Source organism: Psammomys obesus, unplaced genomic scaffold (genome assembly GCF_907164565.1).
Source record: "Psammomys obesus unplaced genomic scaffold, mPsaObe1.curated_primary_1811, whole genome shotgun sequence".
Taxonomy (NCBI): Eukaryota; Metazoa; Chordata; class Mammalia; order Rodentia; family Muridae; genus Psammomys; species Psammomys obesus.
Genome location: NW_026592636.1, coordinates 923511 through 946618, shown reverse-complemented (window position 1 = coordinate 946618; position 23108 = coordinate 923511). Strand labels below are relative to the sequence as shown.

The window sequence follows — 23108 nt, the reverse complement described above, 5'->3', positions numbered from 1 at the left end:
CAGGAGTGCAGGAGGAAGAGCCAGCCTCACCCACCTGGGGAATTTTTCCAGTTGCCTTAAGTATATGGTTGTACCTTCACCTCTGGCGTAGGTGTCTCATTTCCGTCAGCCCTTTGTTAAAGGACACTTTTACTGTCCTGTGTCACAGGCAGAGGGCAGGTAGCTGGTGAAAGACCACAGCTGGGTGGCAGGGGTCTTTTCTCTCTGTGTGCTGGCTCAAAGACGGGAGAAGTTTGGGTTTGGGCAGGGCCAAGCCCAGTGCTCAAGAACCACAGCCAGGCCAGAAAGGAAGCAGAGGCAATCCCATGAAACAGGAGCCCTGCTGGTCCTCTAGCGGATGCTGCTAGCACCCACTGGACACCAGGGCCTCGATAAGGGGACAAAGGCACAGCTCTGGGGACAAATACTCATGGGTATTGTCAGCCAAGCCGCTAGAGAGCCGAGGCGAGGCCCACAAAGGGCCCGAAGAAAGGGCCGCGGGAGGGGCTGCGAATGGGCCTTCCCCGCACTTAGCACCGTTGCCCAGGCGACGGCCCTCTCATGGAGAGGTCTGCTGGGCCATTGTCCAGGGCCTGCAGGACGTGTCACACACCAGATGGTCGTGTGCTGTCTAGGTCACTTATAGGGGGACAGAGTGAAGGAATGTGGCCAGCTCGGCAGGCCGGGGCACCATCTGTTCCTTCAGACCGTGGGCATTGGGCGGGCATTGAGCGTCCGGCCTGCCAGGCCCAGCCTTCTCCCCGGCTTTAATTAGGTAATTCCATAATTGGGCTTTATTTCAGGTAAATTGCATTTCACACCCGAGAGGGCTGCAATGGTCCTTGCAGGAGAACAGCCCTTGGCCACTCTACACAGTCCATAGTAAAGCACTGAGGCCGGCAGGGTGCAAGGAAGGACTGTGTCCTGCCCAGATGGACGGCCCTGAGCTCCCAATGGGCTGTAGCCTGCCTGGGCAATGTTGAGGGCCCTGGCTACAGGCAGCCGCAGGCTGGGGCTTCCACAAATATTTACCCAACAAGGAAACAACAGCTTCTGCCTTCCAGCAATTGTTACTGCAGAGCCCCCCTTGAGGGGGGTTGAGGCCGGGAAGCCTGAGGCCTCAGCGCCCTTCCAACTCTTCCCTCCCAGTGCTGGCCAGTGCTCATTAGAGTAGACACCAAGACCTTGTGGTGCATGCCTCTAGGACATTCAGACCCCCAAGAGGATCATGGTTAGAGACCCTTGGGGACTTTCCCCTCCTTTAGGGGCCTCCAGCTGCATCCCTAACCTTGGCTGTTTGATCCCACTTCTTGCTATCTGCTGCCTCCAAAGCCCCAGGGCACCTCCATTCTTTAAAGCTAAGAGGCCTCGGGCCCTGATGGCCTGGCATATGGGGTGGGCTCTGGAATGAGGACAGAATGAGGACAGAGTGGCATCAGTAGAGAGAGAGGACACTGGCTGGGCAAGGTCCTGTTCACAGGGCACTGGTTGTATTCACAGTGGATGGATTACAGAGTGACAGCTACAGGGCCGGTGGGCAGGGTGCTACTGGCTTGGAACAGGCCTCCAGCCTAGTGGACTGACTGGACAGAGGAACATTGAAATCCCAACGGGGAAACTGAGGCTTTGAGGGGAGCCCAGCAACCCCAGCACTTATTTGTATACTTCCATTTTCAGAAGTCCAATACTTAGGGCCTTGGAAGCTGGTCCTGGAAGAGATCCACTCTTGAGTGGCCTCCTGGGTCCACAGTGAAAAGCCATCTGGGCTGGGAAGAATGGATGAGAGACCCTGGCACATGCATGTATCTCAGGGTGACTTCCTGGGCATGTATCAGTGTGGTCCGGCTGCTAAATAAGCCAAGTCCTGACCCAGGCTCAGCTGCTCCTAGGGCTCAGGGTCTTCTCCATCTTGATCACATTGGGTAGACAGGGATGCCTGGAGGGGAGGCTTCAGGGCTACCCCCAGGCCAGACTGGCTCAACCTTTGACATGTATCATGGTCCCTGTGAGCCCTTGGAACCTGAACCTTCTCTGCGTGGACCAACCAATCATGCTCACTCCATGGCCACCTGGGTCCCTGGGTCCCAGGGAATTGCAGGGTCTAGTCCACAAAGAGGTTGAGGCTCTTTGTGGGGAACAGCAGGATGCTGGAAGGTAGAGTAGGAAGGTAAAGCGTAGAGATTTGAGCACTAAGTTATTCTGAAGATCACCCAGACACTCCCAGAAGTAAGCATTTTGCCGAGATCAACCCTGGATCTCTCAAGTTTATTTGGAAAAGCCTGTCAATCAAGATCACACCATGAAATTCATTAAAACACAGATTCTGAATCACCAGAGATTATCCTGATTTCTGTGAGTTGCCCAAGGAACCAACCCTGGGGAGAAATGGTAACGCCCCTAACCCTGCTGTGGCTCAGCTGCTGACTGAGGGATGTGGTGTGATGAGGCTGAGTCTGAGCACCTGTTGGGCACCTCTGACCAGCAAGGAGGAGGAGGCAGGCTGCCTGTGGGGCTCACAGGACTTGAGGGCCCTGCTTGCCACTCCAGGGGAGAAGCTGGCAGTCCACAGCTGGCTGGGGTGGACAGCAGATACTCCCCTGCTTGGGATAACCCTTGTGGGAAGCTGGAAACCCCTTGGTATCCTGGCCATGAAGTCAATATCACTAGAGAGTGAAGGAATCAGGCTCTGGCCTGCTGAGTCCCCACTGGCCTGTAGCCTGTAATTAGTGTGGGCTGGGCCTGCCATGCCCTGCTGGGCCCTGGATATGAGGCTGAGGGTGGTGACCCTAGATCCTGCTAGATTCTTTGTCTCCCTTTAGGAAGCCACTTGGCATCACATGGACGGGCCTCCCTCTGCCCGAGTTGCATCCTAGCCTACACAGATGCTCCACATCCTTGTGTCCCAGGTATCAGATGGGTGGCATCACCATCTTGATAAGAGTGACAATTCTGGCCTGAGAGGAACCCCGTGTCCAGCCAAGTTCTAGTACCCACTGGCTGGGCAGAGGGGTCTTGGTGAGTTCCAGGCTCAGGCTAGTGGCTTAGCCCATAGGTTTTTGGGGACTTGGGGAGCTAGGCTAATATATCAGGCCTTTGAGGGGGTGAGAACAAGGTGGGTGCCCCTGTTGAGAGGAAGGTGGGGAAGACCTATGTTGGGGTTACCCTGGACCTCCCTTCTGAGCTCCTTCAGGAGCCCTCATCAGGGCTCATCTGGGGCACGGTCAGCTGTTCATAGGTGGGCAGGCTGTTGCTGGGCAGGAAGAGCTCAGGGTTGATGGTGTCGCCTTCATCTCTGGCCACCACTTGTGGCCTGCTGTTGCAGGTTGGGCCACCTTGGTGCAGGGACAGCAGCTGGTGGAGCATGTCTGTGATGATCACCAATCTCTGATCCAATTGTGTCACCTGCGAGGACAAAAGCAGAGATGAACACGGTGTTAGGGACAGCCTAGTGCAGACCACTTTAGGACCTGGGCATGCAAGGCCTGAAAGAGAGAGCATGATGCAGGTCCTTAGAGCTGTGGGCTGGATTAATGTGTGCACCAGGCCTGAGAAGCCTTTGCTCACCCTCATGTGCCTGTTTATGTATGCTTATTGGGGTGCAGTGTAATACTGAGTTCTTGTGTGTCCATATATGCACAAACCTGGGGATCCTTAGCAGTTATCTCTTATTTCTAGATATACCTCGTGTCTGGGAGTCACCTCTTAGTCCCCTCCCAGGCCTTTTAGTCTTTGAGATTCTGGATGAGCCTCTGGAGCCTATAGAACAGCCTCTGGCTTCCTGTGGCCAAGTGGAGAGAGCATAATGGGTGGTACCTTAGAGGCCAAGGGCTGTGCCTGCTCAGCTTGGAGGGGATTGGATTCCTACACAAAGGGAGAGGCTGGTAGCTGGAGAGAGGGCTTGGGACAGCTGAGGGTTGAGCAGGCAGAAGCTGGGTGGACCATGGAATAGTGCCCATCCTCAAAGGTAACTCAACAGGTACTAATTTAGGACAACACCACCTTTCTAGGTCCCCATGGGTCAGGACAAGGACTTGACCATGTGGTCCCTACTGTAAAGGGGTAAAGGGCTTGTTTTGTTTCAAGCACCAGGCAGGTAGCTAAGAAACTGGAGGGGAGGTAAAGGCACGGCCGAACCTGGGATGAACAGAGTGTAGAGTAAGAACTTGACAATGACCCTATTTGCTGTGCTTGCGGGAGACAATGAAGAACCACTGGAGAACTGCTTAGAAAGAAGGAGCCATTGTGCAAGGGGCTGGAGCCCAGCCCTGGGGGTCTGAGGTGGTCAGCCACTTCCTTTTCTCCTCTAAAAGAAGAGAAGTCCTGTCTAGGGAGGCCAGACAGTTCCCTAGGAAGCATGGGCAGCCCCAGGGGCAGTTGGAGGACCTTGTGTGTGGGGGAGGGTGTGGTGTACATGGACCTACCCAGCATAAGCAATAGAGCAGGAGCTGGGAGTAAGTGAGGGGACTTCAGCTGTGAGTACATGGGGTGGTTCTCCTGGAGTGCTGTTAGTAAAATCAGGGGTTTCCTCACCCCCACAGTGGGACCTGGAGTAAAGGGAACAACAGTGATGCAGGGACTGAGCCAGAGTTTCTGACAGATGGCCTCGTATGATCAGGCCTGTGAAGGTGCTTTAGGGAAAACCATAAGATGACTCAGCCAACCGCTGACTGCTGGCCTCAAAACCTTGGTGACTTGGGATCTGAGGACAAGGGGCAGGGGCTGGTTCCCATCTTCCTGGACAAGTGTGTACCATGAGTGAAGTCTGAGTCTCAGGCAGGCTCCTGATGCTTTCAGTACTGGTTCCCCGGTCCTACTACTTGTTTGTATTCTGAAAGGGCTAGATGGGATTATCCAGGCTTGAGGGCTCACATGGGGAAATCGAAGCTCAGGGCTTAAGAGTGCAGTGGGTGGAAGCTGAAGTCAGGTTGTCCCTAGCAGGTGAACCCAGGGTTCACGCCCTGTGGGAGGCCTCTGTGAGCCCTGCACCAAATGAGGGTTGTCTGAGGCCAGTCTTAGTCTGGTCTCATGCAGCTTTCAAAATGCATAGCCAATTTGAGTAGACAGGGGAAAAGCACCATTGGCTCATGGGAGATGGATGGTTTCATGAACATTTACTGACCCACAGTAGAACACTTGGGGAGCCTCACGTTTACTAATGGGCAGCGTCCTTAAAGAGAGTTCTTGGGGCAGGGGGAGGGCTGTTTGAAACCTCCTGTGGGACAGCTTCCACAGGCCCATCCAGCCTGTGTGTGCCTCTCAAGGGTGTCTTTGAAGCCTCCCTGGACAGTTCCCAAGCTCACAATGACCCCATGGCTGCTTCTTGGGTCAACTGGGGTTTTGAGGAGCCTGTCTGGGTCCAAGGTGTCCTATTAGCCAAGCTGCTAGTGGCAGGATATGGCCTAGAGTCCTAAGAGGGTCCAGAGTTGGGGGCCTCCCTGTGTTACTATCACCTTGTTTGAGGGAGGACAGGACTGTGAAGGCAGAAAATAGCGCAAGGGGTCCTCTAAATGCACTGACTCCTCCAACTCCCCAGTCGCTTGAGAGTTTGCCTGGAAGACACCCCGGGTCTTCTCAACCATCCAGAGGATCCTCCTAGATTGTCCAGCTACCCACAAATATGGGTCCCTTGCTTGCCCTGGCCACCATAGTGAGGAGCAATAACTTGCCACTGAGTTCTGTAGCTTTCCTGGACTTGTTCAGATCAGATTGCCTCAGCCAGCTTGGCCTGGGGTGGGAACAGCAGGGCTTGGGTTCAGGGTGAAAGGTCAGGGATGCATCAGGCTAGGGATCCTAGTCAGCCTGGGACCCTCTCTATAGGGTCAAGAGGGCTTGGCCTTTGATGCCTTGAGGGACATTCATAGGTCACTTTCAGAGGCCATGTTAAAAATGTCCGATATCCAATGAAGAGCCATCAGATGCCAAAGTTGGCAATAGAAGGGCCTGTGTGGAGGTGGCCAGGGTGGATGTTATATACTTAACTTATACTCTCGCCTGGCTCTTGGTGGATGGCTATGGTGCTTGCTGGCTAATCTGTCCAGCACAGCTTGGGAGCCAGGGGGTGGGGGTTGCCTTTTGAGGTGGGACTGCTGATGTGGAGACCTGGCCATGCACGCTCCTTGTCGCCTCTGCTTTCTTAGCTGGGGAAGTGAGCCGTGTTGCTTTCATTGGATGCGTTGTACAAAGAGTCTGGGGAGCTTGCCTGCCAAGGCTGTGCTTCTTGTCTTGAAGGCAGGGCACAGGGGACTTAGCTTGCTCTCCTAGGCTCTGCCTCCCTCCTGGAAACTTAGCCTCCCAGAGCAGCACATAGAGAGGCCCTTCATGCCCAAGCTTGTGTCCGGTCCTGCTGGACCACTGCAGGGAGGGTTCTGGCCTGGTGTACCGCGGCTCCTCAGCTCAGAATTCAGCTCCAAACACAATACTTCAACAATTGTTCCTGAAGACACCTGGCTCTACTTTCTCCTTTTGGGGTTTTGAATGCATGGCTCAAGAGCTGGTGAGCGAGCACTTTGCCCAGTGTTTAGTAGGTGGAGGCAGGGAGCCATGTCACAACAGGCAGGTGCTCAGAGAGGTGCCACCACCTTCAGGGAAGAGCTCTGGGCTCTGGGCTGGTGTTCTCCAAGGGACAGATGAGTTTTGGAGATCTAAGATCTCATCACTATTTGCAATTTGATAGTGATTAACATGGCAAGGCAGACAAAAGCCTTGTTGTGCCCTGTCTCTGCTCACCAAAGTAAAAACCATAGATGACTTCTGTGGGCCTTGGAAGAGAGAAAAAGCAATTAGAATAACAGCTAGTTAGAGAGCCTGCGGCGGCTGGCGATCAGACTTAAGGCGACAGGGATTCCTGTTTGATGTGGTTACGAATTTGTTTTCAAAGGAAAATCTTGAAGAGTCTTCTTTAGAATTTTTTTTTTTTCAGGACCTGCCTAGCCTTGATCCTTGGTCAGTACCCCCAAAACCAGCTTAGCCTGGTGTGGGGACACCAGGGCTTGGGTTCAGGGTGCAGGGGCCTGGGATGCATTCAGGCTAGGAATCCTTGTTGGTCAGCTCAGAGCCCTCTGTAGGGTCATGAGAGGATGGCCTTTGGGATGCCTTGAGGGACATTCATAAATTACTTTCAGAGGCCATATTAAAAATGTTTGATATCCAATAAAGAGCCACCAGATGCCAGCCTGGCAGTAGAAGGGCCTGTGGGGAGTTGGCCAGTGGGATGTAGATAGAAGACAGAGTGCATGGGAACCTAGGGACAGTTGAGGTACCCCCTGGCTGGGTCAGTTGACCCTGAGCTCCCACTGGCCTCCACTTCTGCATCTTACGGATCAGGCAACAAGGCCTGAGGAGAACACTGCCTGGCAGGCCCCGAATAGCCTCAGCCCTACCCTAGGCTGCCTGCCTATCACTTCTCTACTTCCTCTCTTCCCAGAACTCTGATACACCATCAAGAGATACCTCTTTAGCTGTCTAGGCTAAGTGTGGTCCTACTTTTCACAGAAGGAAGGATGTCAACAGGGATGCCATAGGGGAGAGAAGGGCAGAAGTTGAGTGGAGGTTAGTAAGAGAGCAATGATCAGTAGGCCTTTACTGAGCGCTTTCTGGGTACTGGGGCTCCAGCGGGTTTATACACGATGGTCCTTTCAAAATACAAACAAGTTCACCCACACCTCAGGGGGTAGCATAAACAGTCCTTATTTCAAATACCCCATGAGAGGGCTTGGAATGGGGGGGGGGTATATATACAGGTCATCTCCTCCCTGTAACCCCTTTGCTGGCCTTCTGTATGTAACTTTCCTCCTGTCCCCCAGAAGCTATTCAGCAGGAGGCTAGGGTCCCTGGACACAGCTGGGCTGCTCCATCCTCCCCATTTCATTCCAGCCCAGCTACTGTTGCCTGTTCCTGGGACTGCTACCGTGGGTCTCCTGCTGGCCTCTCACTTCAGTGGATGTGTGCGTGGTGGTCCTTTCAAAACACAAAACATCCTGTTGGCCCAGGAACCACCTTGTAACTCGCTTCCCTTTCCCACGTGACCCTTTTTTTCCTTTCTCATTCCCTTGACTCAAGGCCTATGCTGCTCCTCGAATATGGCAGTGGGTGGCTATCTCAGGGCTGTCCACTCTTGGCCCTTTCTTTCCTCAGTCCTCAGGCTGCCTGGCATCATTTGTTAGTCACCTGTTTCTCTCATTGGAATTGGGCCCAGTCAGTTGTGGGTCTCTGCCTCTACTTGCTGTAGTACTATTCTAAGCTCATGGAAGGGTGCAGCCAGTGACAGACAGGTGACACCTTCACTCCAGAGTCCAAGCTTGAGGAGAATGAAGGCAGTTTCACCTACCTGAGAACAGCAGAGGAAGAGGCGCTGCCTACAGGACACAACCTCATCCAACACCCACCTGCATGGCGAGACCATGAAGAACTCCTGTGACATGGTCAGTTGGAGCTCGTGAAGGTTGGTCTTGTGGATTGGATGCCAGGGCACATCAGGTGTGACAACCAAGAGAGTGTGACAACCAAGAGAGGCTGCACTTACAGTCCTCGTATCTCTGTCTGACAGGACCCCCAGCGCCCATGGGCGAGCGTGCCTGAGAATGCAGGCAGAGCCCAGTCTGGGTGCCTCTTGGCCATGTAGAACAGTGTCTCTGTACCAACCCCGTGGCCTCCATTTTAGAAAGCATCTTTTCAACCCCTGTTATTCATTTTACAAATGTCAAAAGGGCCAGGTGTGGTGGTGTACACCATAATCCAGCAGGAGCAGGTGAATCTTAGTGAGTTTGAGGCCAGCTTGGTCTACGTATAAGTTCCAGGCCAGCCAGGGTTACATAAAGAAACACTGTCTCTAAGAAAAAAAAAAGAAATGTTGAAAAATAACAACCCAACTCCTTGTCTTGTTTATGCAGATAAACACCCAACACCCTCCAGCACACCAGATAAATTATTTATGCCAACAAATGAATATTCCTGATTACCAGCAACACCAGACATGTGAGTTCATTAACCAAACCGGATGGGACCTGGCACTATAAAAAGAGTACCTCAAGACTGGGATGTGGCAGGCAGAGCTCACCCAGGGAAACTGCCACAGCAAGGACGTCTGCCTTCTTCTCTGGGCTCTGTCTAGGACATTTAGTTCATGTCATATGGACTCTGGAGATTCTCTGCCATCAAGACCTGAACAGCTCTGCACATACCTGTGGTGCATAAGACTTTTTACCTGGTCTCCTACAACTGTTTCCTTGTGCCTGACTCTCTTACTCTTTCTTAGCCCACCCCCACACCTGCACCTCTATTCACCATGGACACACAAATACACGCACACACATGCAGACCCACACAAGTATTCATACAAATCCAGCCCCTGCAAACCTCTGCAACAGGGTCTGGCCCAGGCCTAGTTTCACGTCTGACCCAGAGGCCTGTGCTCCTCTCCTTTGCTTTGCTCTGGGCAACACTAGCTGACCTTTGCACTCAGACCTCTGCCTTGTGCCCTCAGCTTTCCCATCACACAGGTGAATGTCACCTCTCTCTACAGCTCCACTCTGACCCCTTCTCACACAGACCCTGAACACATCCTCTTCCATTTTCCCCAAGGACCTTTGCTCCCAAAGTCCCCTCTACCTGGAAAACCCACTCTCCGCTACTTTGTGGGCTTTGAGCTCAAATGCCCACTGCTCTAGTGGAAACTTCCACTTATCTCATTTCTTTCGGCACGTTCTGCGACCATTGCCCCTCCACGAACTTCTGAAGTTTATTAATTTATTTGTTTATTGTCTCTTATTTGAACTTGAGACTCCCAAGGTCAGGTCCTGAGTGTGCCATTCCTGTTGAGTCCCTGATAGTCTTTCAGAGTCTGACACACAGTAGGTGCTCCGTAAGCTGGTCATCTAGTACAAATATTTGCTAAGTGAGTAAATTGATCTCTGCCCTTTCTCTTGGATGAGGGGGTGGAAGCCCCCAAGAGCTCTGCTCCCTAGAAGGCACTGGGCAAAGGCCAATGAGGTTAGGAACTACTGGCAAGTCCTTTCATGTTTATTGATTTGTAAAGACTCTTTGTATGTGAAGACTTATCTTTTGACATGTAGATCACAAGCGTTTTCTTTTGCATTCTATTTGTTTTGTGACTACACTCACAGTGACCATTGCTTTTCCAGATAGAAGCTCCATCCTTTTTTTTTTTTTTTTTTTTTTCCCCTTCCTGATTTCTAAGTCAGTATGTGCTTGGGTCAATCTTCCTCAGTCCAATATGAAGTTAGTTTTCTGGTGCTTTTTTTAGGTTTGCATTTCATCTTTAAATATGTGTGGGGTTGATGTACATTTCCCTGTAGCGGTTGATCCCCCACAGAGTGGGGGTGTCTTTTCTACATACCAAGCTCCTTATGTGTCTGTTTTTCTAGGGTTCACTGTAATCAGTTCTCTCCCTATCTTGGGTTTCACTACAGAGACCAAACCAGCCTGACACTATGATCCTTCTGCCTCAGCCTCCCAAGTGCTGGGATCATAGGCCTGTGACCCACACACTTGGTTTCCAAATAGCTTTGATCCCTGGGGCTTTGGTAAGGGAGGCCAGGAGTGTCCTTTTACAGAGCTGCAGGTGGTGCTGATTCTGTGGTGGAATCTAGCAGGGGTGATGGGAGTAGCACCTCCCTCCTAGGCAACCCTGTTGACTTTGTTCTTGACTCCCTAGCCTGAGTTGGGAGCCCTTGTCACCTCTCCCACACAATCCCATTGGCTCAGGTCACTGGGCCTCCCTTCTGCTTCTTTTGCAGCTACTGAAGTCACCTTTGGTGCTTATGTGACTCACCCCTTGCCTTGCCTTCAGACTGCGCTGCCTCACACATGTCCCTGGGCCAGCACTGTGTGGCCCTGAGGTACAGGGCACTAGGTCATCTCTTCCCTCCTAGGTACCCCTGGTTGCTTGGAACTGTCCAACCTATAGTTTCCCTGTTCTGTGTGAGCTGATGTCAGCTTCAGGGACAAAGGTCCTGGAACAGAGTAGTGGCAGGCTTGGGGCCCCATAGCCCCTAGCTTCTGACAATATTGGGGGCCTCTGCCTGCCTGCCCTGGAAGAGCCCTAGCACAGAGAGGCTGAGAAACTGCTCATATCCACCTGGCAGGTAGTGGAGGTTTGGGGAGACCCAGGCTCAGAATGGGGACTTGACCATCCCCAAAAGACTGGCCTGCTCTTGCCAGCCTGTTTGCAGAGGCAGCTCCATGTCAGGCAGCTGAGGAAGCTGCTGCTGTCTGCTCAATCCCCCCATGGGCAGATGCTGCAGCAGCTGCTAAGGCTGGGCAATCATCTAGACAGGCTGGAAAAGGGCTCTGAAATCTGAGAGGCCCTGTTTGTGCTGGCGGCAGGCACAGTGCCCCCCCCCCCCCTCCACTGGATTCTCTTCAGATGCAGTCCCGGAAGCTTGAGAACTCCAGACAGAACACGTTGTACCAGAGGTCAGAGCCTTCAGCCAGACTAGGTGGGCAATGGTGGCAGGTGGACAGGGACTACGTGTTGATCACAACTGCCCATCTGGGCCTGTACTACACCCTGTGTCCCAAACAAACACAAGCAGGTCTGTGGCTACTATTTACAGGTACCTCACCACCCTTTCCCTGTCCCTCACCCTCCCCACCCCTCCAAAAGATCTGGAGCTTTTTCTGGCTTTCCCTTTGTTCATGTCCACCTCTGCCTGCCACTCTGGGACTTACCTGTCACTGTGAACACTGGTGAGCTGTTCTCAGTCTAGCTCTTCATACATGTACACCCATGTAACCAGCTATCTTATTTACATGACAGACATTCCAACCATCCCTCAGTAGCCAGGTAGGGGAAAGAGATGTCCAATCCCTTGCTTATTGGTTTCTCTCTCCCTTGCTGCCCTTGCTTCCTGGTGAGCAACCTCACCAGGCCTCTGACTATGGCCTGGGTCCATCCCTGTTGCCATACTGACCAGGACCTGCCTTGCCTGGGTAGCCTCTGGGTGCTGCTGGGAGCTCAGTCTCTGTGGGGATGTTCTGTGACTCAGCTCATTCTAGGTCCTCTTCCCGATGCTTCTTTCTCAAACATTTTCAAGTGCCATCTAGTCATAGACCTAGCTCCGGTTTTTACTTCCATCCAAGACTTTCCCTGGTCCTTTGTGCATCTCACAGCCTTCTCAGGGTACAGGGTGGGACCTTCTTAACACCGCCTCTCCCCTGATCTAAGCACTGTCACACCCTGCTCCTCTGTGTAAGAGCACTTCCCTGGCCCCCAATATCAGCCGCACCTACAGCCTTGGTTTGCGTTCTCTTCGCACCTCACTCAGACCAGGACTGTCCTTGAGAGGGGGCCTTGCAACAGCCGTGTGTGCCCCACAGAGACACATAGTATCTATGTATACTCAGCTTGACAGGCCATGGCCTGCCACGGCCTCTCCCTTCACCCTATCCCAGATACAGTCAGGGGCATTGAGAACCTGGTCTCCCTCGTCTTTTTGTATCACCTAGGTGCTGGCTTTCATGGGTGACAGCTTTCATGTTGGCCTCTACAAGGCTGTGTGGATCTGCACGCTCTACGGTGACCCATTCTGGAAAACAGAGACATTCAGCACTGCCTCCTATTTCTCCCTGGGGCCTCCTCTGCCAGGTGCTGGGCTAGTGACAGGGTGTTACCCTCCCTTCCTCTGGCATGAGACACTGTATCCCTCCATGGCAGTTTTGACATCAGCAGTAATATGATCCAGGTGTGGCACTCCGCTTGCTTGTTTTTGCTCAACTGGAAGTTTGAGGCCGCTGGTTAGAACACGTTAAGGGCATTTGCTTCTTGGGGTGGCTACACATGCAACGGGCCTCCCTGAAGGGACCTGCTGTGCTTCAACCTGGGCCCTGATGCTGGACGAGGGGACCTAGGGAGCAACCCTAGCCCATGAATGCTCTGTGCCTGGAGCATGCTGGGAGTAGACCCTTGTTCTGGTGGGTCTGGTCTGGTTTTTGTCTGGTCTCCTAAGCATCTGCTCCTGCTGCAGGGTTTCCCACCTATGACCTGGTCTCCCCAGGGCATGCCTCCTGGGCATGGCTTTCTGATTCCCAGTCTCTGGCTCTTTATAGACTATTCTCTTTCCTCATTATTTGCTAGCCCCCTTCCCTTAGCCTCTACTTTGAATCTGGGGCATTTAGAGGATACCTCCTCTCTCCCATGGCCCACCCAACCCACCCAGATCTTGGCCTTTCCCTCATAGTAGTTAGTGGCCTCCAAGATTTTCAACCTGGATCCTCCTTTGCCCTCACGCCTGACAAGAACCTGAGCTCTGCTTCAGACCCCATTGCCACGCTACAGAGATGGCTGTAGCCATTCTGCCTTAGGAGCTCTGACCCTTCCCCCACTGTTGGCCTTCATGCTTCTCATTACTCTTACCCTAGAGTGGCCTCTGACTGACCCCCGATCAGCTGGCTTTTGCCAGCCCCAGGCCTCCTGACCTTCTGGGACCCTCAAGGCCTTCTGCACCTGCTGAACCATAAGCAGCCACCTCCTTCCCTTAAGGATTCACTGTCACTCTCAGGCTTCCTTTCCTTTTCCCCAGCCCTCATACCTGTACACACTGCATAGCCTTCCTCCTGTCTACTGCTGAGAGCTCAGGGTTCTTGTGCTGATCCTGGGTTTCTGTTTCTCCAGGACAGACAAGCAGAAGGAGATTCCTTGCTTCACCCATACCTGGCTTACAGTAGGCTCTCAACACAGACCCACAGGATGAGATGCAGGGATCATGTTTACCATGGGCTAGAATGATCTAGGACTCTGCTGGTGAGGTGACTGACTGAAGAGTCTGGCCTGCCCATGTGTGCTATGTATGCACACACCTGTGGATGTGTTCATGGTGTTGGGTGCAGGTTCTGTGGAGCTGAGCGTGGCTATGTGCTGGGAGCCAAGACACTGGGAGCCGCCTCTAGAAGGCTGATGCCACGTTGGCAGCAGGGAGCTGGGCAGGAAATTCTGAGGTAAAGGTGAGCGATATTCAGCTGGTGTCTGGAGCCCTCAAACCCTTGCCTGCCCTTACGACGCCTGAGCATCCTGCCTTACTGCTGTTCAGCCTCTGTCCCAGCCCTGAGATTGAAGGGGCCCCATGACTCAGCCAGTCAGTCATCTGAGCTGCAGCTGTGGCTGACCCAGGTGGGCAGGCAGCCCCCAGCCCAGCCTGCAGAACGGGATGGGGCCCTGCTCCCTCCCCCGCTTCCTGCTTCTACTCTGAGAACAGGATTTTCTGAAGTCAGGATCCCTGAGGCTAGAGTCAGGCTGGGGGCTAGGCCTAGGGCTGCAGGTGGGGGCTGGGTGCCTAGGTCTGAAAACCAGAATCCCGTGTCTCTCCTGGCATTTGAAACTTGTGACGACACAGAGTTAGGATGCCCCTAACTTGCCTACATATTGACTCCCTTCTGAGAGCTGGGTCAGGCCCAGTACTCTGCTTGGAGTAGAGGCCTGGCTGCAGTGTGGGGGAACCTTGCTTCCTAAGGGACAGATCAAGGCTTCCCATCCTGTTCACTCTTGTCCTTTGTGCCTCAGAATTCTCAGCTCTCATCCTTATTCCTTCCAACACAGAGCACCTTATCTCCACTTACACAGTCATGGGACAGAAATTTCAGTATCTCATAGGTAGGCTCAGCCTTTACTTGGTGGGTTGGGAAACCCTAATGTAAAGACAGGTATCCTGAGTTGGACTCCAGTGGGGCTTCCAGCAGACAAGCAGATCTTCAAGGCTTAGAAGGCATCACATGAATAAAGGAACCTCGGATTCCGGGCCCCTTTTCTGGCGCCCCCTGTTACTGGGAACAAAAGAGTTACCAGCTCTTCAGGCTTTCATCTCTCCACACCCAGCCATGGTGCATCCTCTCATACTAGCCACACAGCCATACCATTGGCCACCCCTTCCTCCTTATTGTCTCCCTCTGTGCTCAGCTCCGGTGTCTGGGCACTCCTCCTCCATGGCCTGTCATATAGACACAAGGCTCTGAGGTCACCCATCAGGACCACTGTGCTGGTCCTCACACAGCAGATCAGAGTGTGTGGGGCTAGCCCCTGGCTGCTTCTGGTCTCCAGCTGACTGTTCAGGAAGGGGGTGAGAAGAGTTGGACCAGCAGGAAGTTGTTGGGGCTTCAAGCCAGGCCCCAGTGCTCCAGCCCATCTGGACATATTTGGCAGGTTCTCTTCCCTATTTTCCCAGGCTCGTCAGAACGGACATTAGCAGTAGACGTGTCCGGCCTGCTCCCTGCTGCCAGCCCACCTTATACCACTTCCCACACCCCTGTCTCAGGCCACTGTGCAATGGTCACAGTGGCATGCCTGATCTCCAGCTCAGGCTCAGGCCCTTGGGACTGTCCACCTCCTATTTACATGAAGACTTAGGGGACACTGACATGCCAAAGTTATTGGATGTGAAGGGAATGAACTTGCTCTCTGACTCTGGCTACTCACAGGCCTTCTGGAACCTCTGTAGGGACCCTAGTGGGGATAGTTTGGACCCTAGCCCCAGGCTGGTAGATTGAGTCTCTCCCTGTATCTAATATAGGGTGCACTGGTCACTTCAGCTTACGTCCTGCCCCAGTCTTTGAGTGGTAAGTACCACCGGGTGTGGCCCTGGCTCTGCTGTCTCCTCTGAGGTTGTGCTCCTGTATTGGTGTTGGCTATGCTGGCAGGGCCCAGGCACTGCCCACCCAGCCAGTCTTCCTAGCTTCTCAGGGTCCTGGAGGAGGTGCCTCCCACAGATGTCCTATCTCTGGAGGTGGTGGTGGGCATTGCCACTCCCTTCTCCCTTCTGGTGACAGTGCTCCCCGAAGAAGCCTGCTCCAAGCAGAGATGCGGAAGTGGGGTCTGCACTGGGGAGCACACTGGAGCGGGGGACCCAGGGCCACATCAACACAAAGCAAAAGGCAAGGTTCTCTGGCCTGGCCCTCACCCCTGTAAGGCTCCAACCAAGCTCCAGGTGCAGTGTAGATGACAGGCACCACTTTTCCCTGCACCCACAGGGTCCACATCACAGTATTGTCCCAGCCTCCAACCCTGGCCATGGCCTCCTGTCACCACAGATATTGACTGCTCTATCCTGAAACCTCAACCTCACCTTACAGCTAAAGATAGGCCATTCACCTTGCTGCTAGGAGCCTTCTACCTGACGCTGGGCACTGTGGGAGCTGAGTAGGCTCCAGGTAGGGCTAGTGACTCTGAAGAAGAATTCTCTGGAAAGCTGCTGTCACTGAGAGCCTGCAGTGGCTCTCCTTGCTCTTAGAGGAAACCGGGTGGGCAGGGTGGGGGCTGAGCTGTCTGGAGGACATCATAGCCGTCCCTTACAGAAAAACACCTGGTAGACTTTGAGATTTACCTTGTGCCCATAACCTGTGAGGCCAGAGTCCTGACTGCCTTATTCCAAGAGACAACTGGGACATATTATGGCCCCACTAAGTTCTTGTTCTGTCAAGCCAGGGCAAGAGTTGGATGTGGGGTGCTCTTTGGGGTCCAAGGCTGAAGGCTCCCAGGAAGGTCTATAATTCTCAGAAGGTGAGCCAAAAGGTGGTGAAACCTCCTTCTGGGAATGAGGTTCTGGTTGGCCCTGGGCCCGCCTGGCCTGGGCTGACCCCTCCAGCTGATGAGAGACTCAGGTCTATCCTGCAGTTCCCAGCCCACCCTTCCTGTGCTTGGGGCTAGGAGAAAGAAGTCACCCAGGACACAAGGACTATGGTAAGGGGACGTAGGCTGACCAGATGGGTATGGTTAACAGGCCCCAGGAAGCCCCAGTGTCCTATGGCCTTCGGGTTTTCCATTAGCAGCCCAGATCTTGGAGTCTTGGAGACCATTCAAAGGAACCTTCAGATCTGGGAGGCATAGGGAGGAACCTGGGTCCTTCTGTCACTCCTGGTTAAAGGAGGGGAACACCTGGCAGTGAGCTCTCCTCTCTCACCACTGCCCCATCCCACATGACCACAGTCCTCTTCCCCTCATCCAGGTTCTAGCTGACCCCAAGACTACACACACACCAGTGCTCCAGCCTGGCTTGCCCTTCATCTCCTGCCACCCCAGGCCCTGGCATGCCCTCACCTTCTCCTTCCAAGCCACAGTTCCCTGTTGGACCCTCTCCTCTTCCTCACCACATCACCAACAGAATTCTCAATCTTCTGGCACTCACGTTCCCTTTCCTGCCGTTTAGAAGTTTCTCACCAACATGAAGCAAGCCTGTCAGAAGCTCTTTCATCTCCTAACTGTTGGGGTTATATCCTTAGTCCCCAACAGTTTCCAGAGGGAAGTCTTCCATTTTCTTGGCTGTTTCTTAGTTTTCCTGTCATATTTCTTGAATCTCTCTGTTCCTCGCTTTTGCAGTCTTAGACATTATCTAGTGACTAACATGGAAGATGAGCCATCAAGAGTTTGTCCCACCGCCTCTTCCCCAGCATTCCTTCTGTATAGTTACACCACAGTTCTAGGCTAGATAAATATTTAGCACTTGTACTTTAAAGACACATGTAGCTTTGAAAGATCACTGCACAAATTCTATATTCACAGGGTCCTTCTGTGATAACCACTTTCTGTTTTCTCTGTAGTTAGGGGTTGCCTTTGCTTTGATTTAGTTTTTTTTTGTTGTTGTTCTTTTTTTTTTTTTTTTTAACAAAACCATTTTGTGTGTGTGTGCATGTACATGTATATGGAGGTCAGTGGATGGCTCGTGGGAGTTGGTTCTCTCCTTCCATTATGTAGGTTCTAGTGATCAAATTTAGGTCACTAAACTTGGTGGCAAGTATTTTTACCTAAGCCATCTTGCTCATCCTTTTTTTTAATTTAAAAATATTTTAAAAGACTTTTTAATTTATGTGTATGTATATGCCATATATGTTCCAGTGCCTATGGAGGTCAGAAGAGGGTGCTGGATCCCCTGGAGCTTGGGTACAGGTAGTTGTGAGTTGTCTGATGTGGGTGCTGAGAATTGAACTCAGGTCCTCTGCAAGAGCAGCAAACACATTTAACTCCTGAGCCATCTTTCCAGTCCCAGAGAATTAATATTTTTAAATTTTTGTTCAATTATTTCTTTCATTGCTGGGGCTCAAACTCAGGACTTTGTACATTAGGCAAGCACTCTACCACCGAGCCACATCCCAAACCCTTTTAATACACCTGTCACTCATTCTTTGACTTTCTGTAAGAATTATAAAATTATAAAAAGAGAGGTGCTCTTTCTCTCTCTTTCTCTTTTCCCTCTTCTTTCTGCTGCAGTCCTGTCAGGGCTAGTTTCTCTCCAGTTTTTAGGTATTGTATTCCCCTCAGTCCCCAGTTTTTGTGTTCTTGCCTGTTTTGAGTATGCATTTTGGCAAATATTTTTATTCGTCAGTTATATTTAGGACTCTAGATTGGAAATTACACTCCCACCCCCAAAGTTTGAAGGACATGTACTTATCATGCAGTCACTTCCTAATGTTTCCATCCTTCATTTTCTGTGTGGGACCTATAGTCTTCTCTCAGAAGACTTAGGGTGAGTGTTTTATTTCTGCTCTGAAACAATAATGGAACCCAGTGGGCCATTTTAGGAGTTGACTTTTCTGCCTCAAAGTGTTCAACTCCATCCATAGCTGCTCCTAAGGTCCTCGAGTTCAGACCTGACAGGATCGGCTTCTCCAGAGGGTAGCCTCTCATTTTGGTTGGGTATGTGTCATGGACTCAGGGGATACTGAGGGAGTGCTTGTCACTCAGGCTGAGCTTCAGTAGGCACTTTCTCTTTGTTGGCCCTGTCCTCAGGATGGTATAAAGTTCTTCTAGCACTGGTACTTGCCTTATCTTTGGTGGTGGCTCTGCCTGGAAGGTTGGGCTCTTGCTTTCATTTCTATGTTCATCTCTGCTGGTGTATCTGCATCTAATTTTCTCAGCTTTTGGGGTCTCTTTCTCTCGTTTCCTGTTTTTCTGTGGTATGCTCTTTTAATGTCTTTGCTTGCTTATCTATACTAGCAAATCTCCCCTTTGTTGCTTCTACTGCCATTTTCTTTTTGTGGGGTTTAAAGGAAGTAGAAATGAATATTAGCTGAATCACAAGATCTTCTGTGACCTCACCTTTCCGTCTTCCCTGGGGTTAAGAATTGCCTTTGGGATTTTCCCTTTTCATCCTCAGATTCCCAGGATGTACATTTCCTGGGCCTCTTTCCCCCAGGCAGGCCACCACCTCCTTCTCCTCCTGGGTCTTCTGTGTCCTGCCCTCACACCTTCACTGGTAGGTGCTTCTTGGCTGCTGGCATCGCCACACCAAGCTTTAATGCCTCCATACAACAGTGATGGCAGCCTGGACCCTCAAGGCTGCCTGGATAACAAAGTTGCTGGTGGTGTCTGACCTCACCACTTAGGAATCTGAGAGCTCTTAACTTTGACCTCTCCTAAGCTGAGCTCTGCAGATAGCCGGTAAGCCTTGTTTTCATCCCAGGGATATAGTTGTCTCTCAAGACTCAGACTGTGTCCCCAAGGGTCTGAGAACTCCCTGCTCTCTTTCCAACACCCAGTTCCTATTGGAGATCTTTCGCTCTGAACCACATGGGTTTGCTCTCAAAGAAAGAACCACTTCCTCCTTTAGCAAAAGAACCTTGAATTAACCACATATTCACCAGGGGTCCTTGCATTGGCTCATTGCCTTCTGGTCATTGGCAGAAGGAAAGCTAATAGTGGCCTGTCAGAATGACCAAGGCTATGTGAGAAAGAAGGGTGCCTGTCAGGTACTTTACTCCTTCCCGCTGCGGAAATACAGAGGTGATGGTGACCGTGGGAGCAGCCATAGAGGTGCTGCCTTGAGGAAAGCACAGGCAATTCCTGGTCTGGCTGCTGCTCTGGGCCCATGGGAGCTCTTGACTGAGACACCACTGTCATTATCTCAGCAGCAGCTCGTCAACTGGCACTGCCCTTCTCATGGCATGGCCTTTTGGCCTGTTCCTTAGGACCTGCCCCATTCTACACCTAGCTTGACATACTCACATATTGTTCGCCTCTGAGTTGAGTTTTAAGCCCCGTGACTGATTCTTGAGTGACCACAAAGGCCAGAATTCTCAGGGTGCAGCTTCTGTGGCACCCACCCTCCCTCTTCCTCCCTGGCCTTGAGGCTTGCCTCAAGAACCCCGTGCCCTACCTCAGTGGGTCTGGCTGTAACCACGTGGTGCCAGTGGGCTGGGAGCACCAGGAGGAAGAGGTTGTGGGTTCCTCTAGAGCCAGCAGAGATCCAGCTGAGCTGGGGCAGGCTGAGGACCTTAGGGGTGCCTGTTGCTCCGTGCCTGGTTCTTTTTGAGCCCTACTGGGCCCCAGACAAGCAGGACATTTCCTCTGCCAGCTGTAGGCCTGCAGGTGAGCCGCAGGGAAGCAGGGGCAGGGGAGGGAGAAAGGGCTGGGATGCTGGCCGGGCGCACCGACAGCCCGCCCAAGTTTCCACAACTGTCTGCACAGAGCTGCACCGTGGTTTCCACAGGCTCTGCCAAGTGGCGGCTGCCGGCTCAGCCTGGGGTTCTGACCCCCGACGGGGCCTGCTCCCTGCCAGGCAACCCTGAGAAGCTAGGGCAGACAGGGCCCAAAGAGTTAAGCCACCCTCCACCCCATCTCATTCCTACAGTTTTCTGTCCAAGGCACAGCTGACGTGAAAAACAATAGCATTCCCTTGGAGAGGTTCTGCTGTGGGCTGAGGCCCCCCTCCCCAATAATTACTCAAGACATTGGCACGAGCCAGGCCTGGTTAGGTAACAGGCTGCTCGCTCGCTCCGGAGACTTATAACTCACAGTCAGTTACACATAATCTCTGTAGACAACAAAATCGTTTCCAGGATGGTGGGGAGGGTGAGGGCTTGTGGAGAGGGTACAGGGGGCAGAAGGGGCAGAGACCAGGGTAAGTTGGGGGTAGGGTTTTATTGTGGGGACGCCCAGGAGTCTCAGGGATGCAGCCAGGGAACTCTGGGTGCTGGTGAGGCAACTCTGGTAAGGGAAGGAGTTGCCCTGCCCCCTCTCTACAACCCTCCCCACCCTTGTCCCAGTCCTTGGAAATGGGAGGCCACCCTGGTCTGGTCTGTTACTGAGCAGAGTCCCAGAGGCACTCATTCATACTGGAGTGTGAATGACTGCTTTGGGTGCTTCCTCCTCTTCTCCTGACAACCTTACAGAGGACAATTTATTGCCTGTTTACTGTCCATGGCTCACTGTACATGACTTCCTCAAGGGCAGGGCTGGGCATTGCCCCCCCCCTGCCTCTCCCGGCTCCCTGTGCTCTCAGAGCGCAGAGCAGACGTTCAGAAAATATCTGCCAAGAACAACCGACTATACATCTAACCTGAAGAAGCAAGAGTCCATGGGGCGGAGCCAGGCACATGGGAGGGGTGCCTGGCAGGGAGGGTGGTGGGAGCTGTAGGTGCTTTGCCACCCTTCAGAGCCTGCTCTCCTGGCACTGGGACTCTTCCACAGGAAACCCGCCCATTTTCCTGGAAGGATGCTGAGCAGAGAAGTCTAGCACTGGGAAGGTTCAGGTCTGGAAGGGCCTCCCTCAGCTTCCCTCTGGCAGCTGGGCAGCTGAGTCAGGCTGCTGAGTGCTGGGACGGTATAAGGGAAGAGTCTAGCCTGTGTTCAGTCTACACCCAGCCTGGCCCTGACTTGAGGAGGGAGCCTCCCTCCTTCCCTCTGTATATCTCAGGGTTTTCATCCCTCCATGACTGTACCTCTGAGTACAAGGACAGCTGGGGGCATATGGATTGAGCACACCACTGCCTTTCTCATGGACCAGCCATTAGAGGCAGAACTGACCTGCGGACTTCAGGCTCCCTGTCTGGGTCCTTTAGGTCTTGTCCATCTCTTCTTCCCCAGAGGACTCTTGTCATGGCGAAATGAATGTGGCATCAAGAGTTACCCCAGTGGGCACTCAGCCTTTGCTTTCTTGTCTCTTCCTTGAAGCCTCCCCGAGACTTCTGAGATGCAAGAGCTCCTAGATTTCTTAGGCCTACCTTCTGGCCTCCTGCATCAGCCCAGTTCTCTTACTGCCCTGCTCTCTGCTCTCTGTAGCCTCTTGTCCAGTGGCCTTGAGAACATACTTTCTGGGGGTTCCCTTCATGGTAACGGTCCTCCAGCATCTACTTCAGCCCCTCTGAGCCTCCTAGCTTAACTTCTCAGTTCTGAGTAGACACATAACCATGTGGCCACCTTATCTGCTCTCCTCCGGCCCAGAAAAGCCGTGAGACCAACTCCTAGTATTGTAGCCAAGCAGAGCATGGAGTCCCTTTCAACCTCTATCCTTGCTTTCCTTCCCCACAGCACCCTCTTACCTAAACTATCCCCATTGACCTCCTACTTCTTAGTTTTAATGTCATATTTCTCTATTTTCTTTGTATTTTTCCTATCATTTTTCTTGAATCACTGTTTCTCACTTTTGCAGTCTTGGGCATTATCTAGTGACTAACATGGAAGACGAGCCATGAGGATTTTGTCCTACAACCTCTTCCCCAGCATTCCTTCTGTGTAGTTACACCACAGTTCTAGGCTAGATAAATATTTAGCATTTGCATTTTAAAGACACATGTAGCTTTAAAAGATCACTGCATTAATACTATGTTCGCAGGGTCCTTCTGTGATAACTGCTTTCTGTTTACTCTGTAGTTAAGGGTTGCCTTTGGGTTTGCCTTAGGGTTTTTTTTTTAACATTTCTTTAATTATTTGTCTTTAAAATAATTTATTATTATTTTAAATTACATGTTCATGTGTCTCTATGTAGGTCTGTGCATGTGAGAGCATGTGCCTGCACAGGCCGAAGGCTTTAGGTTCCTCTTGAGCTGAAGTTATAGGTGTTGTGAGTCATCTGAAATAGGTGCTGGGAATTGAATGTTGTCTCTGCCTGAGCAATACATGTTTTTACCCATGGAGCCATCTTGCCAAGCCCTTGTTTCCTTATTTTTCTGTGCACATACATGTGTGTGGAGGTGGGAGGCTAACTTTTGCGAGTCAATTCTCTTCTTCCACCATCTAGGTTCTGAGGATCAAACTCAGATTTTCAGACTTGATGGCACATGCCTTTTAGCTGCTAAACCATCCTGCTAGTTAGGGGATGAGCTTCACCAGGAGAATCACAAGCACACGTGAAGGAGCCTGTTTGTGAGGAGGAGGAGGAGGAGGAGGAGGAGGAGGAGGAGGAGGAGGAGGA

At 52.2% G+C, this 23108-nt stretch overlaps 1 protein-coding gene across 2 annotated transcripts in view; it reads right to left on the bottom strand.

Moving 5' to 3' along the window:
* Positions 1–2234: 2234 nt before the first annotated feature.
* Positions 2235–23108, bottom strand: part of Kcnq1 (potassium voltage-gated channel subfamily Q member 1) — a 331420-nt gene continuing 310546 nt past the window's right edge. For both annotated transcript variants that reach the window (XM_055614763.1, XM_055614764.1), the window contains exon 16: positions 2235–3381. In XM_055614763.1, coding sequence (XP_055470738.1) covers positions 3166–3381 — 216 coding nt within the window. In that variant the 3' untranslated portion in view covers positions 2235–3165. The remainder of the gene's footprint in view (positions 3382–23108) is intronic.